Source organism: Nomascus leucogenys, chromosome 4 (genome assembly GCF_006542625.1).
Source record: "Nomascus leucogenys isolate Asia chromosome 4, Asia_NLE_v1, whole genome shotgun sequence".
Taxonomy (NCBI): Eukaryota; Metazoa; Chordata; class Mammalia; order Primates; family Hylobatidae; genus Nomascus; species Nomascus leucogenys.
Window position 1 is genome coordinate 68845156 of NC_044384.1, and position 24148 is coordinate 68869303.

General features: G+C 44.8%; 1 protein-coding gene across 1 annotated transcript in view; it reads left to right on the forward strand.

Moving 5' to 3' along the window:
- The window catches only part of RAB31 (RAB31, member RAS oncogene family), a 153991-nt gene that overhangs the window by 121556 nt on the left and 8287 nt on the right, over positions 1–24148 (forward strand). The window contains exon 6 of the mRNA XM_030810764.1: positions 15633–15742. Coding sequence (XP_030666624.1) covers positions 15633–15742 — 110 coding nt within the window. The remainder of the gene's footprint in view (positions 1–15632; positions 15743–24148) is intronic.

The window sequence follows — 24148 nt, forward strand, 5'->3', positions numbered from 1 at the left end:
ATTGCCATGCAACTTCGTGCAGACCCCCGATTGACATAGTGCACTACAGCCCAGAACTCTGGGGCTAAGTGATTCTCCTGCTTCAGCCTCCCGAGTAGCTAGGACTACAGGTGCATGCCACCATGCCTGGCTGTGTTGTTTTTTCATCATCAAAAGTCCTTAATTTTTATGTAACATGATTTATCAATTTTTTTCCTTATGGTTTATTTTGGGGGGAAGAGCCTAATTTTAAGAAACCTTATTTTAAAAATATTTCCATACCTCCAAGATCAGGAAGTTATTCCCCTAATATTAACTTACTCCCCTAATATTAACTATCTTTCATAAGCTTTACAGTTTTGGTTTTCCTATCTGTCTTCAAATCACTTGAAATGGATTTTGACATGTATGCTGCTTAATTTTTCCCACGTAGACACCCAGTTGTCTCAGCATTATTGGATGTAAAGTCCACTGTTTTCCTACTGACCTGCAGTATTAGCTGTCATATGTCGCATGTCACGTGCACAGTGTTTCTTGGGCTGTCTCTTCTGTTCCATCGGCTGACTTAGCCATCCTTAAATCAACACTGCACTAACTTAATTATGATACCTTTATCGTCAGTCTTGATAAACAGTCTGGACTTACGCTCTGGGATCTTTAATCAATACTTGTGGGCCCCAGAAAAGATTTTATGAGCACATAGAAGTGTGGGTGTGGACATGTTATGGTCTGATGGAGACTGCGCTTATGTTGTACTTTGGATTATGATGCAGAACTATGTTATCTATTTCGTTGCTCACATGGTTCCAACTTTGGCCACTGGGGTTTCTTTCTGTTGGCTCCTCTGTCCCTTTGACATATGCCTATCATTTTGGTTTTTGAGCACTTTCTTACTTTCTGGCACAATAAGCTGTTTCAGATTTATCTTGAATATTTTTGGCTCCAGCCCTATAGTCAGCCTGACTCCTTTTCCCTAATTAGGACTCCATAGGAAACACAGTCCCTTCTTCAAGGAGCTCAGCCTAGCAGTAGACAGCTTCTTTGTAGGCAGGACCAGGCTTCCCTGCAGCAGAAGGGAACTTGAAATCAGGGTAATGAGCCTCAGCAGGGATGGACCACCACGCTGACCTGCGAGGATCGTGTGTGGACACGTCGCTGTGGCATGGCCCTGCTTTGACCCTCTAGCTATGCTGTAGGGCCAGGTGGAGCCTGGAGTGGCCTGAGCTGGGGATTGCCGTGAACTCTTTCCACTCCCCAAGGCATTGCATAAGTAATGTCACTTTCTACTTGCACAGCAAAATCAGGGACACAGTTTTCTAGAACACGGGGTGCCTCTCCTCCCCGCAGCCCAGGATGGTCTACCCTGGGTGGTGAGCCGTTGCTTGTGTTAGAGACAGAATGCTCTGCAGGATTCTAAGTGGTCAGTTGTGGCCCACAGGCCACTGGCAAGTGGAGACAGAGCTGTGGAGCCCTCAGGAGCCACGGAGGGCCTGCCACCTGTCACAAAATGCCTACTCAGCTGTTACTGGCCCCCCGTGGACAGCAGTGCTAGTGATGTACAGAATCCTGGGACTAGTGCCAATGACTCTATGGATACACTGAGTGATCTGGGCGTGCACTGCTGTGATGGCCTTTATGATCAGGAGGCGACATTCGGTGAGAAGAAGGGAAGAGCTGGCCCAAAGGGATTCAGCCCAGGGTGAGGAAAGGCCAGGGCCAAGATGCAGCCAGCACCCCAGGCCGGTGGTGGCCTCACATCGCCTGTGCCAGAGGTCAGTCCTCAATTGCTCCAAACCCTCTGCTCAAGGGTTCAAAAGGAAATGAGCGGGTCTTCCCATCAGGGCCCAGATGAGCTTCTGAAAAAAAGCATGACAAAACAACCTCCCAAACATCCCGGAATGACCGATGCAAAGTACACCCCACACGGTTCACAGCACGAAGATCATCAGGGGCAAACCGCGGACTGTCTGAATGACAGCACGGACCGTCAGCAACCTGCAGAGCTGCCTGGCCAAGAAATTACCAGACGGAAACAACGCTTGCAGGCAAAGGAGGAGAAGAAGGGAAGGCCGGAGCAGGCAGGGGCAGGAGTGGAACAGGCCGCGAATGTTGGAGTGACGTGCAGACCTTCCTGGCCCACACCCCTCCGAGCATCTGCCCGAGGGCAGTAGGGACCACGTGGAGGATAAGGACTTGGCAATGGTGGGGAACAGGGAATCAGGACATGGCAGTCCCTCAGCATCCCAGCCAGAAGTCCCTCTGAAGAGTGAATGATGATGGTGACTTAGGTGTGTCTTTTGAATATCCTGAGGGGGAGATTGGAAAAGCAGACATGCAGTCCTGGGAAGAAATCCAAAGGTGTAAAGAACTCACAGCGGAAGTCCAAAGTCTGCCCAGCAGGCAGGCCTCTCCGCAGGGCACAAGGGCACAACTGGAGAGGGAGCTCCCAAAACTGCAGCTGAGGATTCCCGCTGCCTACTGCACCGAGAACCCATGATGGGGTCTCACGGGAGTCCACGGAAGAGGACACCTACTACCTGGACCTCCACCAGAGACTTCGAAAGGTGCACAAAAACGTAAACTGCCGTGTCAGACTTGCAACCACTACAAGAAGATGGCCCGAGACCTGGCCCAGGAATCGAAAAAAGACACTTCCAATTTTCAGAGGGAGATCTTCTTCCATGAGAAAATGGCCCAGGAAGGCCGGATGGTTGCTGTGTCCACTGAAACAGCGCTCCAGGCGCTCTGGGAAGAAAGTGACCACAGCAGGCAGAAGCCAGCTGACTTTGAGGCCAAGTTCCAGCCTCTCCCAGGTGGTGCTTTGGCTCCTGGGGTTCCGCCTGCAGCCCACAGGGACCCAGAAGTGTCAGGGGGACCATGGGACGACAGGGCCCCCAGAAGGGAGGCAGGTCACAATGTGAGGGTTTGGGTCCAGTACCTGCTGGTTTGATTCTGTTTTCCCTGTAACCAGGTCCTGAACGCCCAGAGTCTCAGCAGAACATCAGCCAGTGCTGCTCCCTTTAAGGCATTTTTGACTGATCTCTTGTTAGTTTAGTTCATTGGTTGATGCTGAAGTTGCTTATATTGATGTTTGATAGATGGCATTAGGATTGTAAGGTTCAATTTTTCAGATAAAGATTGTTTAATATAATTCTTGCAAATACACGATTTCCACATCTCTGGACCCTCCGTAAGTACGTGGGATAAGTATTTCATTTTCATTTAGAAAAAAGGCCTCTCTTACCTCGACATCATTGTGTTCATTATGGATAGGAAGACATAGGCCATATCTGAGCTATGAGCTGTTATTAGAAGATAGTACAGTAAATTGGCTGGAATAAACTTTGGTTTTAAAACAGTGCCAAAAGTGTCATAAAGTTCTTTGTCTCTGACCCAGAATACTTGGGTCTTCTGTCAGCATCCATTGACTATGTCAGATAATTGTATTGACTTATAAATAGGGTAAAGCCAATCCCTTCATGCTTTTTATGAGACAGATGGGACACTGACAGAGATATGACCATCTGGAATAGAGCCAATTAATGAGATTTAAGGGAAGTCCTTGAGATTCAGTGGTAGATACATTGAACAAATTATATAGTCTTTTGTACAACAAATAGTTCTCCACTATGCAGCCTTTTTTTTTTTTTTTTTTTGAGATGTAGTTTCACTCTTGTTGCCCAGGCTAGAGTACAATGGTGTAATCTTGGCTCACTGCAACCTGCGCCTCCCAAGTTCAAGCAAAACTCTTGCCTCAGCCTCCCTAGTAGCTGGGACTACAGGCGCCCGCCACCACGCCTAGCTAATTTTTGTATTTTTAGTAGAGATGGGATTTTGCCATGTTGGCCAGGCTGGTCTTGAACTCCTGACCTCAGGTGATCCACCCACCTCAGCCTCCCAAAGTGCTGGGATTACAGGCTTGAGCCACTGTGCCCAGCCCACTATGCAGCCTTTTAATAAGGGGACAATCCTGAACAGCAGGTGGTAGGCTCAAAAGCACCTTTCCTATAGGCATGTGGATGTCCTCACTAATTCAGCTGTCAGTCCTGATTAGCAATAAATTTCTTCTGGGGTTGAAGGGGAAGGTTCTACCAACTTCAGACAATATTTACAGAGACATAAAGAAAGAAGTCGTAAAGAAATATTCAAAGTTCAAAAAAAGAATGAACATAAGTTCTTATTGAGGCCTCTAACTCTAATCCAGGACCACAGGCCCTATTCTAACCTTCTTTGGCAGTGGGGGAAGGATGTTAAAAGCCATCAACTACTGAATCATTAAACAGAGTGGTAAGCTTCTGTTCCTGGGGATTTTCTTCGAAGACAGAGTAATCTCTTTTGCCTTCACTTCACATACTGCCCAGAAGTTTCAGCATTTCATAATGTAACTTATATTAATATTAAGAACTACAGCTGTCTTAGTGATTACTTTCAAATGGCACAATTTTTACTTATAGTTGATCTGTCTCCTGTTTACTTAGGAAGTGGGTTGTAAACAAGTTAATTATTACCACTGCCAACCCTAACTGAGTGCCTACTGTGTGCATGTGTGTAGTTCATGTCAATCCTCCCATCCCATGAAGTTACTATCCTTTTCCTGTCTTATCAGTAAGGAAACCGAGACGCAGGTGGGTCAAGGAGTTGATCCTAGGTCCTGTAGCTAAGATGGTGTAGGGTCCAGCTTCTGACCTAAGTGGTCTTTCCCAGAGCCTATGTTCTTGACTGTCATGGTATCTTGCATCTGCTAAGAAGTACAAACAGGACCCACAGTACAAACAGGAACTCCCAAACTGCCCCGAGAGAAAATGGCAGCTGATGTGATCCTGCTCAGAGGATTTGGAGCCGACAACTCTTTCCAGTGGTTCTTTCTCTGGCCTCTTCAGGACTAAGCTGAATTTCTGTCAGGAGAAGGGGATTAAGAGGCAAAGGAATGGCCAAGTCCCCTAGAGAACCTGTTTTCTGCCCAGTCCCTGTTGGATTCCAAATTCTGATATGTTTTCCATGAGAAACAACCCATTTAAATCTGTAGTGAGAACCTGACACTGCTCGTTTGAACTTGACACCAGGAATTTAGCCCCAGGTGAATAGCAGTTAAGGACATGTGCTATTAAGTAGGTGAGGCCCCTTGGGAGCAGAAATTCTTCCCAGGTACACAGTTGTCAAGTGCTTTAGCTGTAAGTGCTTAGATCATTGCAATGCGTTATTGTCTCATTAGATATTTGCTGTGAAGGGAGTGGCTATTCTTTGTTTTTTTCAAAGAAGTTTATTTTCGTTTTTTTCCATCTCACAGGTAAAAATCCAAGTGTCTGTAAGAACTAGCATTTTAAAGAGAGATTTTGCTGCTTTAATTATTGTTAAAATGGTTGCCTCATCTGTGTGTTACATAGACATCTTGGGTATTTAGAGAAAATATGAGCTAGGGGGAGCATAACAAACACTGATTATTCATTTCAGTGGGTGCTTGCCGAAACGGGGCCTGCTGTGAGAATGCGTCAGAGCACACACAGCCCTGCAGCCCTCCTCTGCTTGATTTTGATGAAATGTTGTGAATGATTTCCCTTGCTTTTGGCTGCAATACCTTAAACATGTGGGATGGTTTTGACAGAAAATAATTCCACCACACAGTTAACAGCCGTCTCCCACTCACTGCTGCTGTGCTGCTCGTGGCCGGCTTAGTTGGTCTTTTATGCTTGACCTTGGAAGGGGGCTGTGGCTCGGGGAGAGAGTAAAAGTATACTGCAAAAAAAATTTAATGAGATGTTAAATGCTACATTCCAGGAGTCTGGCAGAATATAATATACTTAGTTTTTTCTGTTACAGTATCTTAGAACTATAATATGCATGCTAGAACACATATGAACCACCAGAGAATTTGTTTTAGGAAGCGCTAATGAGTCCACTCTTCTTTTTCTTTTTCTTTTTAACTGTAAAATGGTGCCTGAGCAGTGTATATTTTATTGTGCCCTAGGTATAGTCATCTTGATACAGATTTCCAAACTCCTGGCTTCATAGTGTCAGATTATGAATTGGATAGAGTGAAAAAATATCAGACTTGACTTTTTATAGTCCCCCCTACAAGAATTATTCTCCATCTTTAGCAGGCTTGAGAGCTGTTGGGAAGCTTGCTACAATGTAGATTTCTGGGGCTTGCCCAGTAGACATTCTGATTCTGTAGGTCTGGGGAGATTTAGTATATGAAGAATGGAGTGGAACACATGGGGACGGTCAGTGTGTGAGGAACGGGGTGAAACACAAGGGGAGAGTCTGTGTGTGAGGAATGGGGTGAAACATGGGGAGAGTCACTGTGTGAGGAACAGGGTGAAACACACGGGGAGAGTCTGTGTGTGAGGAATGGGGTAAAACACAGAGAGAGTCAGCTTGTGAGGAACAAGGTGAAACACGGGGAGAGTCAGCGTGTGAGGAACGGAGTGAAACACATGAGGAGAGTCAGCATAGGAATGGGGTGAAATAGACGAGAAGAGTCAGTGTGTGAGGAACGGGGTGAAACACAAAGGGGAGAGTCTGTGTGTGTGGAATGGGGTGAAACACGGGTAGAGTCAGTGTGTGAGGAATGGGGTGAAACACACGGGGAGAGTCAGTGTGAGGAATGGGGTTAGACACAGGGAGAGTCAGTGTGTGAGGAACGGGGTGAAACAGATGGGGAGAGTCTGTGTGAAGAATGGGGTGAGACACGGGGAGAGTCAGTGTGAGGAACGGGGTGAAACACACGGGGGAGTCAGTGTGTGAAGAACAGGGTAAAACACACAGCGAGAGTCAGTGTGAAGAATGGGGTGAGACACACGGGGAGAGTCAGTGTGAGGAACGGGGTGAAACACACGGGGAGAGTCAGTGTGAGGAACGGGGTGAGACACCTGGGGAGATTCAGTATGTGAGGAACGGGGTGAAACACACAGGGAGATTCAGTATGTGAGGAACGGGGTGAGACACACAGGGAGAGTCAGTGTGAAGAATGGGGTGAGACACACGGGGAGAGTCAGTGTGAGGAACGGGGTGAAACACACGGGGAGAGTCAGTGTGAGGAACGGGGTGAAACACACAGGGAGATTCAGTATGTGAGGAATGGGGTGAAACACACAGGGAGATTCAGTATGTGAGGAACGGGGTGAGACACACAGGGAGAGTCAGTGTGAGGAACGGGGTGAGACACACAGGGAGATTCAGTATGTGAGGAATGGGGGAAAACGTGGGGAGAGTCAGTTTGAGGAACAGTGTGAAATACACAGGGAGATTTAGTGTATATAAAGATATTTGAAATCTGTGCAAAAAAGAGGTAATTCAGTAAATAGTGCTGGAATAAATAAGAGAAGGAAAAATAAGAGAAGATAAATTCAAAATGGAACAAGGATTTAAATGTAAAACAATGAAATCATGAGACTTACAGAAGACCAATAATTTTTAAAATAATCTTCAAAATGTAATGAATTATTTAATCATGATACAAAACTCAGAAGCCAAGGCTGAAAATGATGAATAAGCCTGACTATATGAAAACTTCTGAGTGGCATAAATGCCATAAACAAGAATCAAATACAAATAGCAGGTTGAAAAACATTCGGAAAATGTATTACAAGGGGCTAGGTTCCGTAATATGCAAAGAACAATCACAAATAAATAAGAGGAAAAAACCCTCAAATAATCCAAAACCACCCTGGGCAGAGAACATGTACAAGAATGTCATGGAACAAGAAACACTCATGGCTTCTAAAAAGTTATTCACCATCCTTGAATAAAAGTTTCTCAGAATTAATGTCAGATTTTTTTCATTGAGAAAGGACTTCAAAGTATGATGCAGTTCTACTCTTGGGGTGACTTATGATCATTAATATACTTGTCAAGTTGGCTGATCTGGCCTATGCTCCCCTCATGCTTCTATGGAATGTTGATAATTGGACCGGAAGCTCTCCTGGGCATAAAATGAAGGGAGGGGTTGAGTCGGATAACACTACGAAGGGCCTTTACTTGTTTCTTCTACTCGCATCATTTCCTCCGTCTTTTTGGCATTCTGTAAGAAGATAGTGCCATGCTGTCATCCTCGCTGAGACGGCTTTGCAAAGATTCATTTAAGAAGCGTTGATATAACACTTATGGTGTGCCCGGCATTATTCTGAGCACTTTATAATATCAACCTCCTTTTCCCTTATGTAAACACTGAACATTGCTGTAAAATGTCCACCCAGCCTGGTGGAATGCATGGACGACATAGACCTGAGGGAGGTGAGCACTGAAGGGTATTTACTGGTGGAGACGATCGCTTTCTTTCTGTGAGCAGTGCACTTGGGCTGCCTGCCTGTATTTACCCTCTCATGTGAGGTGCTCATTTGGGCCACCTGGGAATGACTCTGAGCCAAAACCCATGGCCAGGACGCCTGAGTGTACTCAGGCAGACGGGAGTGGAGGTGGAGCTCATTTCTCTCCAAAGGAACCTTCCCAGTAAACCTCCATAGGGAAAAGCATTCTTCTACCCTTAGCCTATGGATTTGATTCCCTTCCCTCACAGGCAGGGCTTCAGGATTCCTTCTGGTGTACCTGTCTTCCTTTCCCCCAGCCATCAGTGAAGGAGGACCGCAAAGAATTTAACCAGCCCTGAAATTAGATCGAGGCAGCTGCCATGTTGCCAGGTGACTTCCACAAACAACAAAACAAGCACCCCTATTGGGTAGCACAGGCCTGGTGGAAATGCTGGAGGCCACAAGAATGTTATTTCCTGATCCCCTCCCCTGCTGAGAAGCCTCTGCGTGCCAGGGACCAGCTCAGGGCTCTTCCTGTGTCCAAGAGACACGACAGGCCACTGCCTGGACCTCGCTGGAATACAGGCTGGTTAACATCAGAGCCCGGGACTTGGAGGAGACTCCCTTTCATGTTGTTTTCACCCTCGAAGCCTCCCTCCCAGCCTGCTTGGAAGGCTGGGTGAGCCTCTAGTCCCAGATCTTTTCCAGTTGACTGTCTCAGCACTCACCACACTTCCCACTAAGTCCATAGGTCCCTCCACTATCCACTCCTCCTTTCTGCTGAAGGCGACTTGGGGCGATTTTTGTCATCTAGTCATTCAGCAGATGCTTACTGATTGCCTCCCGAGACCCAGGTAATGTGAGAATCCCTGGACATGAAAACAAAAGCCACGGTCCTGGTCTGAAGACATCCACATCCTGTTTGAACAGAGAGACAGCTTCACGAGACGGTATGACGATAGGAGTATGACAGGAAGAGGGGAAGAACATCTAGCCTGGTGGAGGGGTTGCCAGACGGAGCTCTCTAGGAGGCCGTGTGAGATGTCGCCACCTGAACAGGGAGAAGTGGGTGCAAGAACCCAAAGTTCCACCAGCAGCAGCTGATTTAAAATGGCTGTGGCTTCGAGGGTGAACAGGGGAAGAGTAAGGCATGAAGCCCTGTCCTGCTAAGGCGTTGGTTTGATTCTCCAGCAATCAGAAGATGTTGGAGAATCTTATTCATAGGAATACTTGGTAGATTCGCAGTTTGAAGAGTCCCCACCATGGGCTCATGGATTGCAGGAGGCTAGAGGACCAGGAAAGGCAACTGCGGGAGTCCCTGTGAGAAGCCAAGAGGGGGTGACTGCAGCAGAGGCAGCGGGTTGGCAGTGAGGCTGGAGGGAGGATAAGCAGGCTTTATCACAGAGCATTGAGGGGTTCTAGAGGGGAAGCTGTGTGGGGGAACTCGGTGTTTTCTGGCTTGGGAAGCAGCAGGTTTGCGAGAAGAGTGGCAGATTCGTGGGTGAGAGGTGGTTGGTCGGGCTTTGACAAGTTGCATTTGTGAAGTCCATTTGCCATGAGCAGCAGCTAGCTAGCTCAAGGGGGAGATGTGTCTAGACGTGGAAGAGAAAGGGTGGAGTCTGTGGCCCCCGAGCCTGTAACCACACAGCATGAACGGCAGGTCCCTAAGATGCTCTGCAGGACAGTGTCCACCGTGGGAGGCAGTCACCCATCCTTCATCCTGACTCAGTGCTTTCATCCCCATCACCTGAGCCTGATTGTCTCTTTTGTGGTCCCGCAGCCGTTTCTGCGGTCTCCAGCTTTCCCACTTCTCCTGCCCACCCCATCCCGCAGTGGCTCAGGAGGGACTCCAGCTGGGTTCTGAATTCCACCCTCCATCCTGACCACTCAGCCTGCCTGGAGCTGGCCGCTTCAGATAGTCAGGGAGGAAACCCGCAGTAATGCTGACATTGATGGGCCACGCAGACTATGATCAGCTCCGGGAACGTCTGTGAAGGAGCAGCCGGGGGATGGGGCTGGCCTGAGGGGATCTGCATCCACACTTCCCGCAGTCGCAGTAATTCTCAGTGATTTCTGCGTATAGGTTGGTCTAGAAAATCTAAAAATAGTCTTTACCGTCAAAACTAACTCTCTGCATGTTTATACCTTGGCTTGGGAGAACTCGTTTCAGTTTACCTGTTTCAACGCCTAGCACAATGCCCAGCATATAGTAAACACTATACACTTGTTGAAAAAAACAATAAAAGTCACTGGATGCCGTACCCTCCCATAATCATAATGACAGGAGGCCTGTGGTGGCAGCCTTTCTGCCTCATGGGTCTGTGCAGTGGCCTCTCCTGAAGTGCAGCTGGAGTTCTCAAATGTTCCTGGTTTTACATGTTTGCAAGACATTCTGGGAAGTGAATTCTCACCTTCGCAAAACTCTCCTCAACAGATTGTAGTCACACCATTTGTTCCGACAGCAATTTATCTGACACTAACTGGATGTCCTACTATTCAGTTCAATTCAGACACTGACTACCTGGAGTTAGTGTAGACCCTGCGAGTTAAGAGCTCAATACTGCAAGACTGCCTCCCATTTCAGACTAGAGCTGCAAGTTTCCAGTATCCCCAAGTTATCTGGATTTCTGCCCAACAGACTACAAATTTGGGGTCTCCTATGACCTCCCCTCAAATTCAGTAATTCACTAGAATGGACCCACAGAACTCAGGAAAGCACTGTACTGTTAAAGGAAGGAATTATGATTACTGTCAAAGGAAGGAATTACAATAAATTTATTTTTAAATATTCTTTAGAGACAGTATCTCTCTCTGTCACCCAAGCTGCAGTGCAGTGGTACAATCATAGCTCACTGCAGCCCCAAACTCACTAGGCTGAAGCGATCTTCCCATCTCAGTAGCTCCTGAGTAGCTGAGTCCACAAGCACACACCATCACACCTGGCTAATTTTTCCTATTTTTTGTAGAGATGGGGCCTTGCTATGCTTCTGAGGCTGGTCATGAACTCCTGGTCTGGAGTGATGCTCCTGCCTCGACCTCCCAAAGTGCTGGGATTACAGGCATGAGCCACTGTGCATGGCCCAAATTTAGTTTAAAGATCTCAGTTGGGCCAGGCGCAGTGGCTCACGCCTGTAATCCCAGCACTTTGGGAGGCCGAGGCGGGTGGATCACGAGGTCAGGAGATCAAAACTGTTCTGGCTAACACAGTGAAACCCCGTCTCTGCCAGAAATACAAAAAAATTAGCCGAGGGTGGTGGCGGGTGCCTGTAGTCCCAGCTACTTGGGAGGCTGAGGCAGGAGAATGGCGTGAACCCAGGAGGCAGAGCTTGCAGTGAGTCGAGATCACGCCACTGCACTCCAGCCTGGGCAACAGAGCAAGACTCTGTCTCAAAAAAAAAAAAAAATCTCAATTGGCTTTATTCATGATTCTAGAATTGGCAACGAATCATTCCATAAAATAGAATAAGTGTTCCCATGGGCTGAGCAGAGGGGATTGGCTTTATAGACAGAGAAGGGCTGAAGAAAGCAGGAACAAGGAACAGGATCCTGCTAGGCGTTTCAAAGATACTTTTCTTGGGGGACAAGCAGAGGGAGGGACAGGGAAACAGAACAATGGAATATCAGATTAGTTAACATTTTATGTAAGGATTAAAGCCAAGGGAACTTCATTCCATGGCTACTGAAGATTTCAGCTGGCCTATTTGGGAAATTGGCTGTTACCTCTTGTGACTTCTCAGAAGGTCAGATAACTACTTAGTTTGGATTTGGTGAAGGGAAACTTAAGCATGGGTGACTGCTTTTATTTTCAGTCTGGTCTCGTGGGGCCTAATGCAGGAGCTTAGTCCCAAACAAAGGCCTCCTATAATATTAATTTGACATACAGTTCTGTTGTTATGGACACAACTCAGGAGTAGCTAAATGGAAGAGACAGCGAGGGCAAGGGGTGGGAGTGGGACAAAGAGCTTCCAGCCTCTCCGGGGTACCACTCCCAGCACACCAGTGTGCTCAGCAGCCCGGACCCTCTCAAGCCTTGTGTTCAATAGTTCATATTGAGGCCTCATTACTTAGTCATGATTGATTAAATCTCCAGCCCCAGAGGCTGGGGTTGGGGCTGAAAGGTTCAACCCTTTAACCATGTGGTTGATTCCTCCAGCAACCAGGCTCATCCTGAAGAGGCCACAGGATGGTCTAGGGCCACACCCTATCAAAGTCAGGCATGGTTGAAGGGGCTGTTCAAGAATACCAGAAGACACTCCTATCACACAGGAAACTCTGAGGGTTTGGGGAGAACTGTGCCGGGAACCAGGGCAAAGACCGAATCTGTCTTTTTTATTATGCCACAGTAATGGGAACATATTTTGGCAGACTCAAGAGTGGTTGGTCCTTCTAATCTTAGTTCACATTAGAGGGACTTTCACAGGCCCTCCAGATTCTTCCTGTAAGCACCTGTTCTTTAGGAGGATGGAGTAGGCTCCTGCCCCGCCCCACCCCAACTCCAGTGCATATGACAGTTTGAAACATTTTGAGCCCCACATGTGTCTGTCAAGATGGAAATAACGGCCTCTGGCATGTGGTGCTGGTGGGTGCTTGTGCCATTGCGGCCCCGTGGGAGTAAGGTGGACAGAGTCATGGGTTTGGGTTAAGCCCTGTCTCACCTCTCATTAGGCGTGTCACTTTGGCAGGCCTATGATTTAATGAGACCCACCTCTAGCCATGGAAGGAGTCTGAGGGTATGCTTTTCTTATCTTCCCATCTCCATATCTATGTTGTAGACTGTGAAGGAATTAGCCTCTTGGCCATGGTCATCCTCAGGATGGAGATGTTGGGCGGTGGTACATGGTAACTGTTCTCTTGTAAGCCTGGTGAACCTGTGCCGCTCCTCCTTGTCCTGCAGTTGGACTGATTAGAGGGGCTAAGGAAGTGCTTCACCTGTGAATGTGATTTCCTCTCACCTGCGGGCCCAGAGGCATCCTTGCTTGCCAGGTGCTCCTCACCCCACCCCCAGTAGGGTAGCAGGTGACATCTCCTCCTGCACCCCATTGTGGGCAGAGATGAGCCCCACCCTTTATCTGTGCTTTGATAAAGACTTCAGGAAGAGGCTGGGCGCGGTGGCGCAAGCCTGTAATCCCAGCACTGTGGGAGGCTGAGGCAGGTGGATTACTTGAGGCCAAGAGTTCAAGACCAGACTGGGCAACGTGGCGAAACCCCATCTACCAAAAAATACAAAAATTAGCCAGGCATGGTGGTGCGCACCCATAATCCCACCTACTCAGGAGGCTGAGGCACGAGAATTGCTTGAACCCAGGAGGCGGAGGTTGCAGTGAGCTGAGATCATGCCACTGCACTCCAGCCTAGGCAACAGAGCAAGACACTGTCAAAAAAAAAAAAAAAAAACTTCAGGAGGAAGTAAAAAATAAGATATCATGCCAAACTGCACAGAGAAAAGCACTTTTCTGTAATCTTTCAAATATAAAAGTTCTGTTGCCAGAAAAACTCAAGCATAATCCCTGTGACAGGCCTGGGTCTTGTCTGTTACAAACAAGAGAGTGAATGTTGGGGTGTACTTTTCCCTGCAGTTTGGAAGCACAGGTAACTACTGACTTGGCTCCAGGGACATATTTCCTTTGGCTGAGAGGCTGGGGCCATCGCCTTTAACATGGTAGACCCTAGTTAGGCACTTTTCCAGCTAGGACTGAAGGGTCCTCCCTGCATATGATTTGAGTCCCACAGGAATTTGAATGCCAAAGTAGAATTTCCTTGGTAACTTTAAACCTCTTGAAGCCATTTACAGGCTCTGAGGCAGGTGGAGGAAGGGATGGGGAGGTGGGCGCTGTCCCATCACTCTCTGTCCCTGTTTTGATTTTGTGTCCTCCTTCTTCTCTTTTCCAGTAGCAATCCTTCTGGTCAAGGATTGTGTTATCTCTTGACTGCAACATGACAGGAGCTTCCAGATTCTTCTCCTCACCTCCATCCATTCTAAGCACCATTTTTTCCTAGACTATGGAGCTGACCCTGTCACTTCCTGTTCTTCGTTGGCCTCTGGGTATAGACAGACATGGTGTGCCTCCCTCTCTCAGCTCCAACCACTCTGACATTCTCTCCCTTCTGGCCCGTGTCATTCATTTGCAAATCCACCATAACACCCCCAGCAGTGCTGGGTGCAGAATCAACTTTTAATAATCTCCGGGAATGTGTGCACTCTCCTGTCTCTGGGCCTCTGCTCAGGCTGTCCCATCCCAGATTCTGATCTGCGTTTGGCTAGCCTTCATGGCCACACTTAAGGTGACCACCTCTGCGCATCTTCCTGGGTCCATTGAACAGAACACATCACTTTCTCCCCCTCTGCTCCTGAAGCACTTTATGTCGCAGTGTTGTGGATTAGAGTGCCCCTGGATGAGCCCTGTCCATCCGTGCTCTAAAGCACAGGTGCCAGAAGGCAGAACCTGTGTTTTCCCTGGCCCCTGGGAGAGGGACTGGCATGCAGCAGCTGCTGGAGAATAGGAACTGCATCTTTTCTGTCTTTGGATCCACCACAGCATTTTCACATTGAAAAAAGGTCAATAGATTTTTTTAGGGTGGTATGGCTGTAGACCCCATCCAAGTACTAGCCAGGCCTGACCCTGCCTAGCTTCCAAGATCAGATGAAATCGGGTGCGTTCAGGGTGAGTTTTGTTTTGTTTCGTTTTGTTTTGTTTTGTTTTGTTTTTGAGACGGAGTCTTGCTCTGTCGCCCAGGCTGGAGTGCAGTGGCGCGATCTCGGCTCACTGCAAGCTCCGCTTCCCGGGTTCATGCCATTCTCCTGCCTCAGCCTCCCAAGGAGATTTTTTTAAATTGTTCATTTAAATAGAGTTCATGCCCTACAACCTTTGTGAGAACTCCTTTTACAGATGAAAGTCCAGATATGCCATCCTGTATTGTAGCCATGGTTGGTATAACCACGCTCATTTCCAAACTGTCACAGCACATTGCATATTTTCTCTGATTTGTGCAAGATAATATGTAAAAAGTTTCACAAAAGCATGTGTGCACAAACATACTAACAGTGGTTTGGTGTTTCTTAATATTGAGTCATGTAATGGGGAAAAAAGTTGAAATCAGCTGTAGCTCTGAAAGCTGAAATGTGTACTGACATATTCATCATGGTTTTCCCTGCTGTTCTGGAATTCTTCTGTGGGAGCAGGAACACTATTTTATATATGCATATCTTCTCTTCATGGATGCCAGAGACTGGGTTTTAAATTTTAAGAAGTCTCACTCATACTAGGTGTCCATCCTTGCTGAGTGATTGAATTATTATTCTACAAGAAGATAAAGGAGCTGTTGCCGCACAAGCTGTTTGGTCTTTTGGGTGATTTGTATTTTACAAACAAGCATTCATTTCCTGTCTATATTTGACCTCTTTTCCAGGGAGGTTCCCCTGAAGGATGCTAAGGAATATGCTGAATCCATAGGTGCCATCGTGGTTGAGACAAGTGCAAAAAATGCTATTAATATCGAAGAGCTCTTTCAAGGAATCAGTAAGTACCTGAAATTGGGTTTTCAGCCCAACTCGCATTTTTATGCTTCTGGGAGTCAAGGATAACATTTTAGAACTCTGAAGTGAACTTTTCCTCTGTGTGAATTTATCGGATGCCATGGATACAAAATCTACAGCTATGCAGTTGTTAATACCCACTTCTATTATCCTCTCGATTCTAGATTTCCATGATTCTGTTCTGGAACCTGTTCACTCTGAGTTCTGTAAATTAAAATGAAGTAATCCTGTTGCAAAAATAAAGTTTGTTTTAATTGAAAATTATGCATTCTGTAGCATTTTATGTTAGGAGTAGAGATAAGATAGACAAGATATAGAACTCAAGGTCACCCGTTAGATGGGATGACTCTAGGTAAACTGAGGGAACCTTCCAGTAACTTTTTTTGCCCGACAATCTCCTACAAAAAGTAATGTCTCCATCCTGTGTGACCTGAAATTGGGAATTGGATACAGGGTTGGCATGTACAGGTACCCCTTGTGTCTGGTGAGCTCATTAGGGAGGGTGATAGCCTCCTTCCTGGTCCCAGTGCTGGGTCCTGTTATGCTCACTGTATGCCAGCTCCCCGGGAATAACCTTATCAACCAGAGCTGGTTCCCAGCTAATGGTCCTGCCAACACATCTATCTGCAGCTGTGAGGCTTCCAGCTCAACAGATTTAACCTTCGTAAGTTCTCTGGTTGTGTCATTCTGTTCTGGATTCTGCCAGAGAAGTCCCTGCTGACAGCCGTCTGGGAAAACTGCTCTGACACACCCTCAGGAAAGTTCGACCAGAGCATTATCAGGGACGTTGGGAGAAGTACAGGTGTTTGATGAAATGCTGGCCTTGAAGTTCCTGGAATATCCACCTTAGGAAGAGTTGAATCCCAAAACAGTAATTGTCCTCAAATATCTTAGCTCCAGACAACTCCAGAAGGGAAACTGATGGTTTGATCTCTTTCCTGCCTGAGATCGTTTTTGGCAGAGCTCTCTGACCGTGGCTTCCCAGAACAGTTTTGATTTCTGTTTAACTGGTTTGAGTGCATTATTTTAAACTCCAAGAACCCACAGGAGGGAATCTTTTGTTTATGCTGGCTTGATGGAGAATTCACTGGAGATGGGGAATTCTGACCTGCCTTACCTACACTATGCAGAGATATGCAAAAGAAATATGCAAAAGAATGGCTTGGAGCCTCCCCTCCCCAGCCACTGACCCTTTCCTTCACTGGGGTCCTCACCCCCTTCCCTTCTGTCCACTTTCCCTTTCTTTTGTCCTTTGATTTCTTACTCTCAACAGAATGGTTTCAGGCTCCTTGCCCTGAATGGCTGAACTCTAGCAGGCTGGGGCTGGAATTTCATGTGCGAAACCCCGTGTCCCCACATTCCTCTCCCTTCTCTATCATGGTCAGTGGGTGCAGATGCTCTCTGGAGTTGTGTCACTCTGGGTGACATCTAAGTTTGAGCTCGAACTCATTACATTTCCTCAGATTAAACTCATTCTCTTCTGGTGGCATTAGGCTCTTCTGCTATGTTCAGCTATGAAACATTTTGTTTTTACAGGTGGTTTTAACAAATGAAGCTAGATAGCTCCTGAGGACGATTGCCTTAGCACCTTCCGTCCTTACAGCCCCGCATATTCCGCAGAGCCCCCTCCTCCTCCTTAGCTCCCTGGCCTTGGAAGACCCCCAGCACAGATAGCCGTGGTCAGCCAGGGGAGCCTGGTGCCTTGTATGACCTGAACTTCAGCTTGAGGCCTCTGCACCAGCTGGGAGGCTTTCTGAAGTTTATGAAAGTCATTATTAAAATTTAAAAATATCAAATAAGGACCCGAAAGAGAAGAAGCCTGAGTAGGAAGGACTGTACTAGTATCTTTTTTTCTTTTTTTTTCTGAGACAGTCTTTGTTGCTCAGGCTGGAGTGCAGTGGTGCAATCATAGCTCACTGCAGCCTCCACCTCCTGGGCTCAAGCAATCCTCCCACCTCAGCCACCTGGGTAGCTGGGACTACAGGTGTGCACCACCACACCCAGCTAAATTTTTGGATTTTTAGTAGAATCAAGGTCTCGCCATGTTGCCTAGGCTGGTCTCAATCTCCTGAGCTCGAGCAATCTTCCCCCATCGGCCTCCCAAAGTGCCAGGATTACAGGTGTGAGCCACCACCCATGGCTTGTAGTAATAACTTAAAAGACATTTATCCAGTATAAATCCCTTCCTGTCTGTGACAGGGACTTTGAACAGATTAATTCCTCAGATCCTGGTGGTCTACTTTATGAAAAAACAAGTGCTTTGCTTAAACATGGGTAATTATGGTTTCAAAGTAATTAATTCCTACATAAGCCATCAAATACCCATATCACCTCATCTTTCATGTCACATAAACAATTGTTTGTTTCTGTTTTATTATACTTTGGTTGTAACTGCCTTGACAAAGAAAGCTTGTAAATACACAGCCATGGCAAAACCTCAGTCTGTCCATCTGTCTGGCTATCCATCTGTCTGTCTATCCATCTTTCCATCCGTCTGTCCATTTGTCTGTCTATCTGTCCATCTGCCTGTCTGTCTCTGTCTGTCCTTCTGTCCATCTGTGTGTATATCCATCTCTCTAGCTGTCCATCTGTCTGTCTATCCATCTGTCCATCTATCCATCTCTACATCTGTCTGTCTATTCATCTGCCTATCTATCCATCCGTCTGTCTGTCCATCTGTCCATCTGTCTGCCTGTCTATCTGCATATGTAAGCACTGGTGCCTATCTTTTGCCTCTTTTCTCCTTCAGGTGAATTTCTTCAGAATGGGGTTCCGTAGCCTAATTGCAGGTTAATTTAAAACACAATTCCAAGTACACCTAAATATATTGCAGCAGACTTTTCATGTATTTTTCTTTTCCGTATTCCTACTTATATTACATGTGCTCCTCCCTGAGCTTAAAATAGAACTACATATTGCTGACACCTAGGCTCCCCAAAGCCATGCTCCACAGTTGACTAAGCCTGGAGAAAAGATGCAATAAAAAGTTAAGGAGCTGTGAAAATAAAAGCCCTTTAAAAAGGTGTGCTTAAACGAAATTAATTCACATTGACTCGGTTGAAGAGATGAATGTTTCTCTTTTACAGTCCCATAGTGTTCATAAACCAGAAATGAGACAACTGTGTTTTCTGAACATTGGCAAATATGGTGTCTAACTGGAGACTGCTTGCAAAAATACGTTATCTTTTTAAAGACTGAAGCTACCCTGTAAAGGATTTAGGTGCTGCTCTGTTTGGGGTGGTCTGTGCAGTTTGTCCTCCTCATATAATATATTGTCATCTGATTGGTATTCCTCCAGGCACCCTTTTCTAAATCACATTTTTAGACCTACTTTATCTGCCTGCATGTGGCTAATTCTCTTCCGTGCATTTCTACTCAGGGTTTGTTTATTTTTTTTCCTTGGGTTCTTACACCCATGGAAGAAAAGTAAAAACTTGAGATTACTTTTGGTTTGTTCTGCCATTTTGACACTTAAACGTATTCTATCTTTAAATGATTCTCCAAGCGTTTAGGTATGTGTCTGTTCTTCTAGGGAGATTGCAAGTTCTTTGGGAGCTTGTCTTTTGTATTACCCATAAAGCTGAGACCAATAAATGGAATGGTGCTAAATTCGGGGCTTTGAATTTGGATCTTTGTCCTCATCTCATGATATAAAGTGAAATGTAATCACTTTTCTCTGGGAATTTCAGGTTGAAGAACAGCAAATTAGACAAGCCTACTTACTCTTGATTCGTTTATTCACAAATATATACTGTACTCTTTTATGGGTAGGTGCCATGCTAGACCCTGGGGACAGCACGATGACAAATTACAGTGACAGTGGAGAGGGAGAGACAGCTGTGGGCACAGTCAGATTGGTGTCTGGTGACTCTTGGTAATCAGTGCTGCGCGGCGAAGGAGCGGACTGTGAGAGGTTACTATGGGGCGAGGGAGTGGCTTTAGATTGGGTGGGGAAGGCCTCCCCGAGGAAATGATTTTAAGCTGGACCTGAAAAACGAGAAAAGGCCAGTGGGCAAAGAGCTATCAGGCAGAGCAAACCGCAGGAGCCAAGTCGCAAGGCAGGAAATGGCGTGGTGCTTTTAAGGAAGAGCAAGGAGTGCCGTGGGAAGTTGTGGTTAGAGACTCAGCAGGGCCTTGCCATGGGGGTAAGGGTGATACTCTGAAACAACTGGAAGCCCCTCAAGCTTTTAAAGCAGGAGTGCAGAGTGTCCAATTTACATTTACAAAAGAAGATCACACGTAGGAGGAAAGTCTCCGCATGTCTCAATCAGTTGGCATGCGATTGTAATAATCCAGGAGAGAAGTGGCTTGGACGAGGGTGGAGGAAGTGGAGCTGGATTTCAGAAATCTTCTGGAAGAAGAACCAATAACACTGGAAGGAGATGGGGAATGAGGAAGACAGCGTTACCAAGAGTCATCCCCGGGTTCTGTTTCCCGGAATGAGGAGGATTAGCATAGGAACAAGTGCTCTGGGCTGGATTTGGTTATGAGCCTAGCATACAGGATTCTGGATTGTGGTGAACCCAAGTTGTGGTTTGTAGATTATTATTTTTTTTTATTTTTAGAGATGAGGTCTCACTGTATTGTCCAGGCTGGTCTTGAACTCCTGGGCTCAAGTGGTCCTCCCGCCTTGGCTTCTCAAAGTGCTGGGATTACAGGTGTGTGCTACTATGGCCAGCTGGTTTGTGGATTTTAATTACTCAACTCAAATATCTCCTTAAAAGTATTTTAACTTTTCCTGAGGGCAAAGAGAGGTGGAGCTGCAGGCTCAGCAGAAAAATGTCTGGATTGGGGTGGAACCCAGCAAAATAGCTATGCATTTTGCTCCAGTTAATTTAAATGTTGACTGTGGCAGAGCAAGCAGGACTTTCTCCTGAAAATTACACTTGGAGACACTAGAGACATTAGACTAGGTTTTATATTTGTTGTTAGTTTGAGAGCAAGGTGAGAAACATTTGTTTTATTAAGGTGAAAATATGGGCATGGTGGTGTGCACCTGTAGTCCCAGCTACTCTGGAGACTGAGGCAGGAGGATCACTTGGGCCCAGGAGTTTGAGGCTGCAGTGAGCTATGACTGTGCCACCACCCTGCAGCCTGGGCAACAGAACGAGATCCTATCTCTAAAATAAGTAAATAAATAAGGTAAATATATTTAGAGGTACAAGCATATTGGCTTGGAAAATTGGAATAGGGTGTTAATATGAAAGACAAGAAGTTAAGACTTGTGGGTAGTGATCATGTCTTGTTCTGGAAACATTTGTTCACAGAGTGTTGTGCCCTAGGCACCTTTGGTTAATAGCAGGTTAAAGAAATTTTAAAGCAAAGCAAAAGGTTTGCAGATTTTATAATAGTACAGCAAGCCGTCAAGTGAAGGTAAGTTTAGCAGTTAAGGAACAAGGAAAGGACAAAGACAAAGTTTGTCCACTTTCTTACCCCCAAAAAAGTTAATTTAGTGAATGTGAAATAATGTCATTTCAGCATATGGGCAAGTTGGGTCTCAAAAGGCATGTCTTTTATTCCAGCAATTCTAAAGAAGAAATTGTTCGGGTGTGCAAACATAATAACAAGGTTTAATATGTATGGAGCTCTGATTCTGTGCTTTTGTTGCAATTGCTGAAATATATACTTAGCTCATTAATGCACCCTTGATCCTATGAAGTAGGCACTGTTATCATCCCTGTTTTACAGATGAGGAAATTGAGGCCTGGAGAGGCTTGTAACTTTCCCCAGGGCACACAGCTAATAAGTGAGAGGCAGACAGGCTCCGGGGCACATGCTCTTAGCTTGTCTATATCATGTCTCATTGCACAGCATGGTTTATTGTAACATTATTCATGATAGCAGAAAACAGAAAATTACTGAACTGTCCAAAAGTTAGGAAACAGTTTTTAAGAAATCATAGTACACCCATATAAACAAGTGATTCAAAAGGGTGACATAAATCTTTGTTTACTGACATAAAAAGATCAATCATTGAGTGTGAAATGGAAGTTACAGAGCAGTTCATATAATATCCTTATTTCATAATATATTTCATATTTCATAATATTTCATAATCTATTTCAATATAATATTTCATATATTTCATAATATATTTCAATATCATATTCCACATATTTCATAATATATTTCAATATATATAATGATAAATATTATTCCAAGAATATATTCTTCTTGGAAGGATACATATCAAAATGTTAACAGTGGTTGTTTCATGATGGTCAGATTCCAGGGAACTTAAAAAACACTTTATTATGTAAAATTTCAAACATATACACAAGTACACTGAATAATATAGTGAACCATTGTATACTCAAAACCAAGCTTGTGTCATCTGTATCCCATCCTGTGCTCACCACCTGTATTATTTTGAAGAGAATCTCAGACATCTAATTTAATCTGTAAATATTTTGTCCATAATTTTTTTAAACAATGACAACTATGTTATCATATTGATAACCAGAATGCTGTTATCATATAAATTACTATCATCAAATAAACGGTCTGTGGTCAAATTTCCAAAAAGTTCATATTTGTCATAAATGGTTTCTTTGTTTGCATGTTACCGTTTGTTTACATCAGAATGGAAATAATCTCCACATGCTGAGATTAGTTGGTGTGTCTTTTAGGCCTCTCTTAAGCAATAGCTTTCCATTCCATCTTTCTTTTTTTCCCCTTATGCAATTTGTTTATCAAAGAAATTAGAACAGTTTTCCTGCAGAGTTTAAGACAATATGGATTTTGCTGAGTTCCTTTTTTTTTCCTGAATAGTATTCCATTGCATGCATAAACCACAATTTGTTAATCTATTCACCTAACATTTGGATTGTTTTCAGTTTTGAGTGATAACCAGTAAGGGTGCTATGAGTATTCATGTACAAGTCTTTGTGTGTGTAAATACTAAGGAATGGAATGGCTGGCTTGTCTGGTAGGTGTGTTTTTAACTTTCTAAGATTAGAATGCCAAACTGTCTTCCAAGTGGTTTTACTACAATATGTTACCACCATCAATGTGTGGGAGTTCCAGTTGCTCCAAGTCCTTGTCAACACTTGGTACTGTCAGTTTGTAAAATATTAACCATTCGAAAGGAAGTATAGTGGTATCTCATTGTGATTTTTGTTTGCATTTTCCTAATGACTAGTAATGTTGAGTGTCTTTTCATGAGCTTGTTTTCAATTTGTATAACTTGATGAAGAGCCTTTTCAAATTCTACCCATTTTGTAATGAGTCGTTTGTCTTCTTATTGTTGAGTTCTAAAGATTACTTATATATTTTGGATACATATTTTTTATTAGATATTTGTTTTTCAATTATTTTCTCCCAGCCTGTGGCTTGTCTTCATTTTCTTGACAGTGTTGTTTGGAGAAAAGAGGTTTTTAATTATTGATGAAATGTAGTTTGTCAGATTTTTTCCCTTTTGATTTGTGCTTTTTCTGTCTTATAATTTCTAAATGTTAAAATAAAAAAATTAAAGGGATACATTCATATAATGGAATATTATAAGGGATAAGTAGAAAATGAGCTATCAAACCATAAAAAATGTGGAAGAACCTTAAATGCATATTGCTGAAGGAAAGGAGTCAATCTGAAAAGACTACACACTGTGTGACTCCAACTACATGACACTCTGGAGGAGACAAAATTGTGGAGTCAGCGAAAAGATCAGTGGTTGCTGTGGGTTGTTGGGGGAGGGATGAATTGGTGTGTCACAGGATTTTTAGGGCAGTGAAACTGTTCTGTCTGATACTATAAAGGAGGATACATGTTATTATACGTTTATCAAAACCCATAAAATATACAGTGCCAAAAGTGAACCCTCCTGTGAACTATAGACTATCCTTAATAGTGATGTCTTTAGCAAATGTTGGTTCATCAGTTGTTACAAATGTTCCACTAAAGCAAGATGTTAAAAATGGGAGAAATTGAAGATGAGGAGAGGAAGGTATATGCCATCTCTCTATTTTTCACTGAATTTTTTTCCGTAAACCAAAAACTGCTCAAAAAATAAATAAATAAAGTTTATCAATTAAAAAAAGAAAGGGAAAGGCACCTTTGAGTGGTAGGGAAGCCTAATGATTTTTTTTAAGGTTTTCTTTTTTTATCTTATTTTCTTTTTTTTTTTAACTTTAAATTCTAGGATACATGTGCAGAACATGCAGGTTTGTTACACAGGTATACATATGCCATAGTGGTTTGCTGCACGTGTCAACCTGTCATCTAGGTTTTAAGACCTGCATGCATTAGGTATTTTTCCTAACGCTCTCGCTCCCCTCGCCCCCAACCCCTCGACAGGTCCTGGTGTGTGATGTTCCCCTCCCTGTGTCCATGTGTTTTCATTGTTCAACTCCTACTTATGAGTGAGAACACGTGGTGTTTGGTTTTCTGTTCC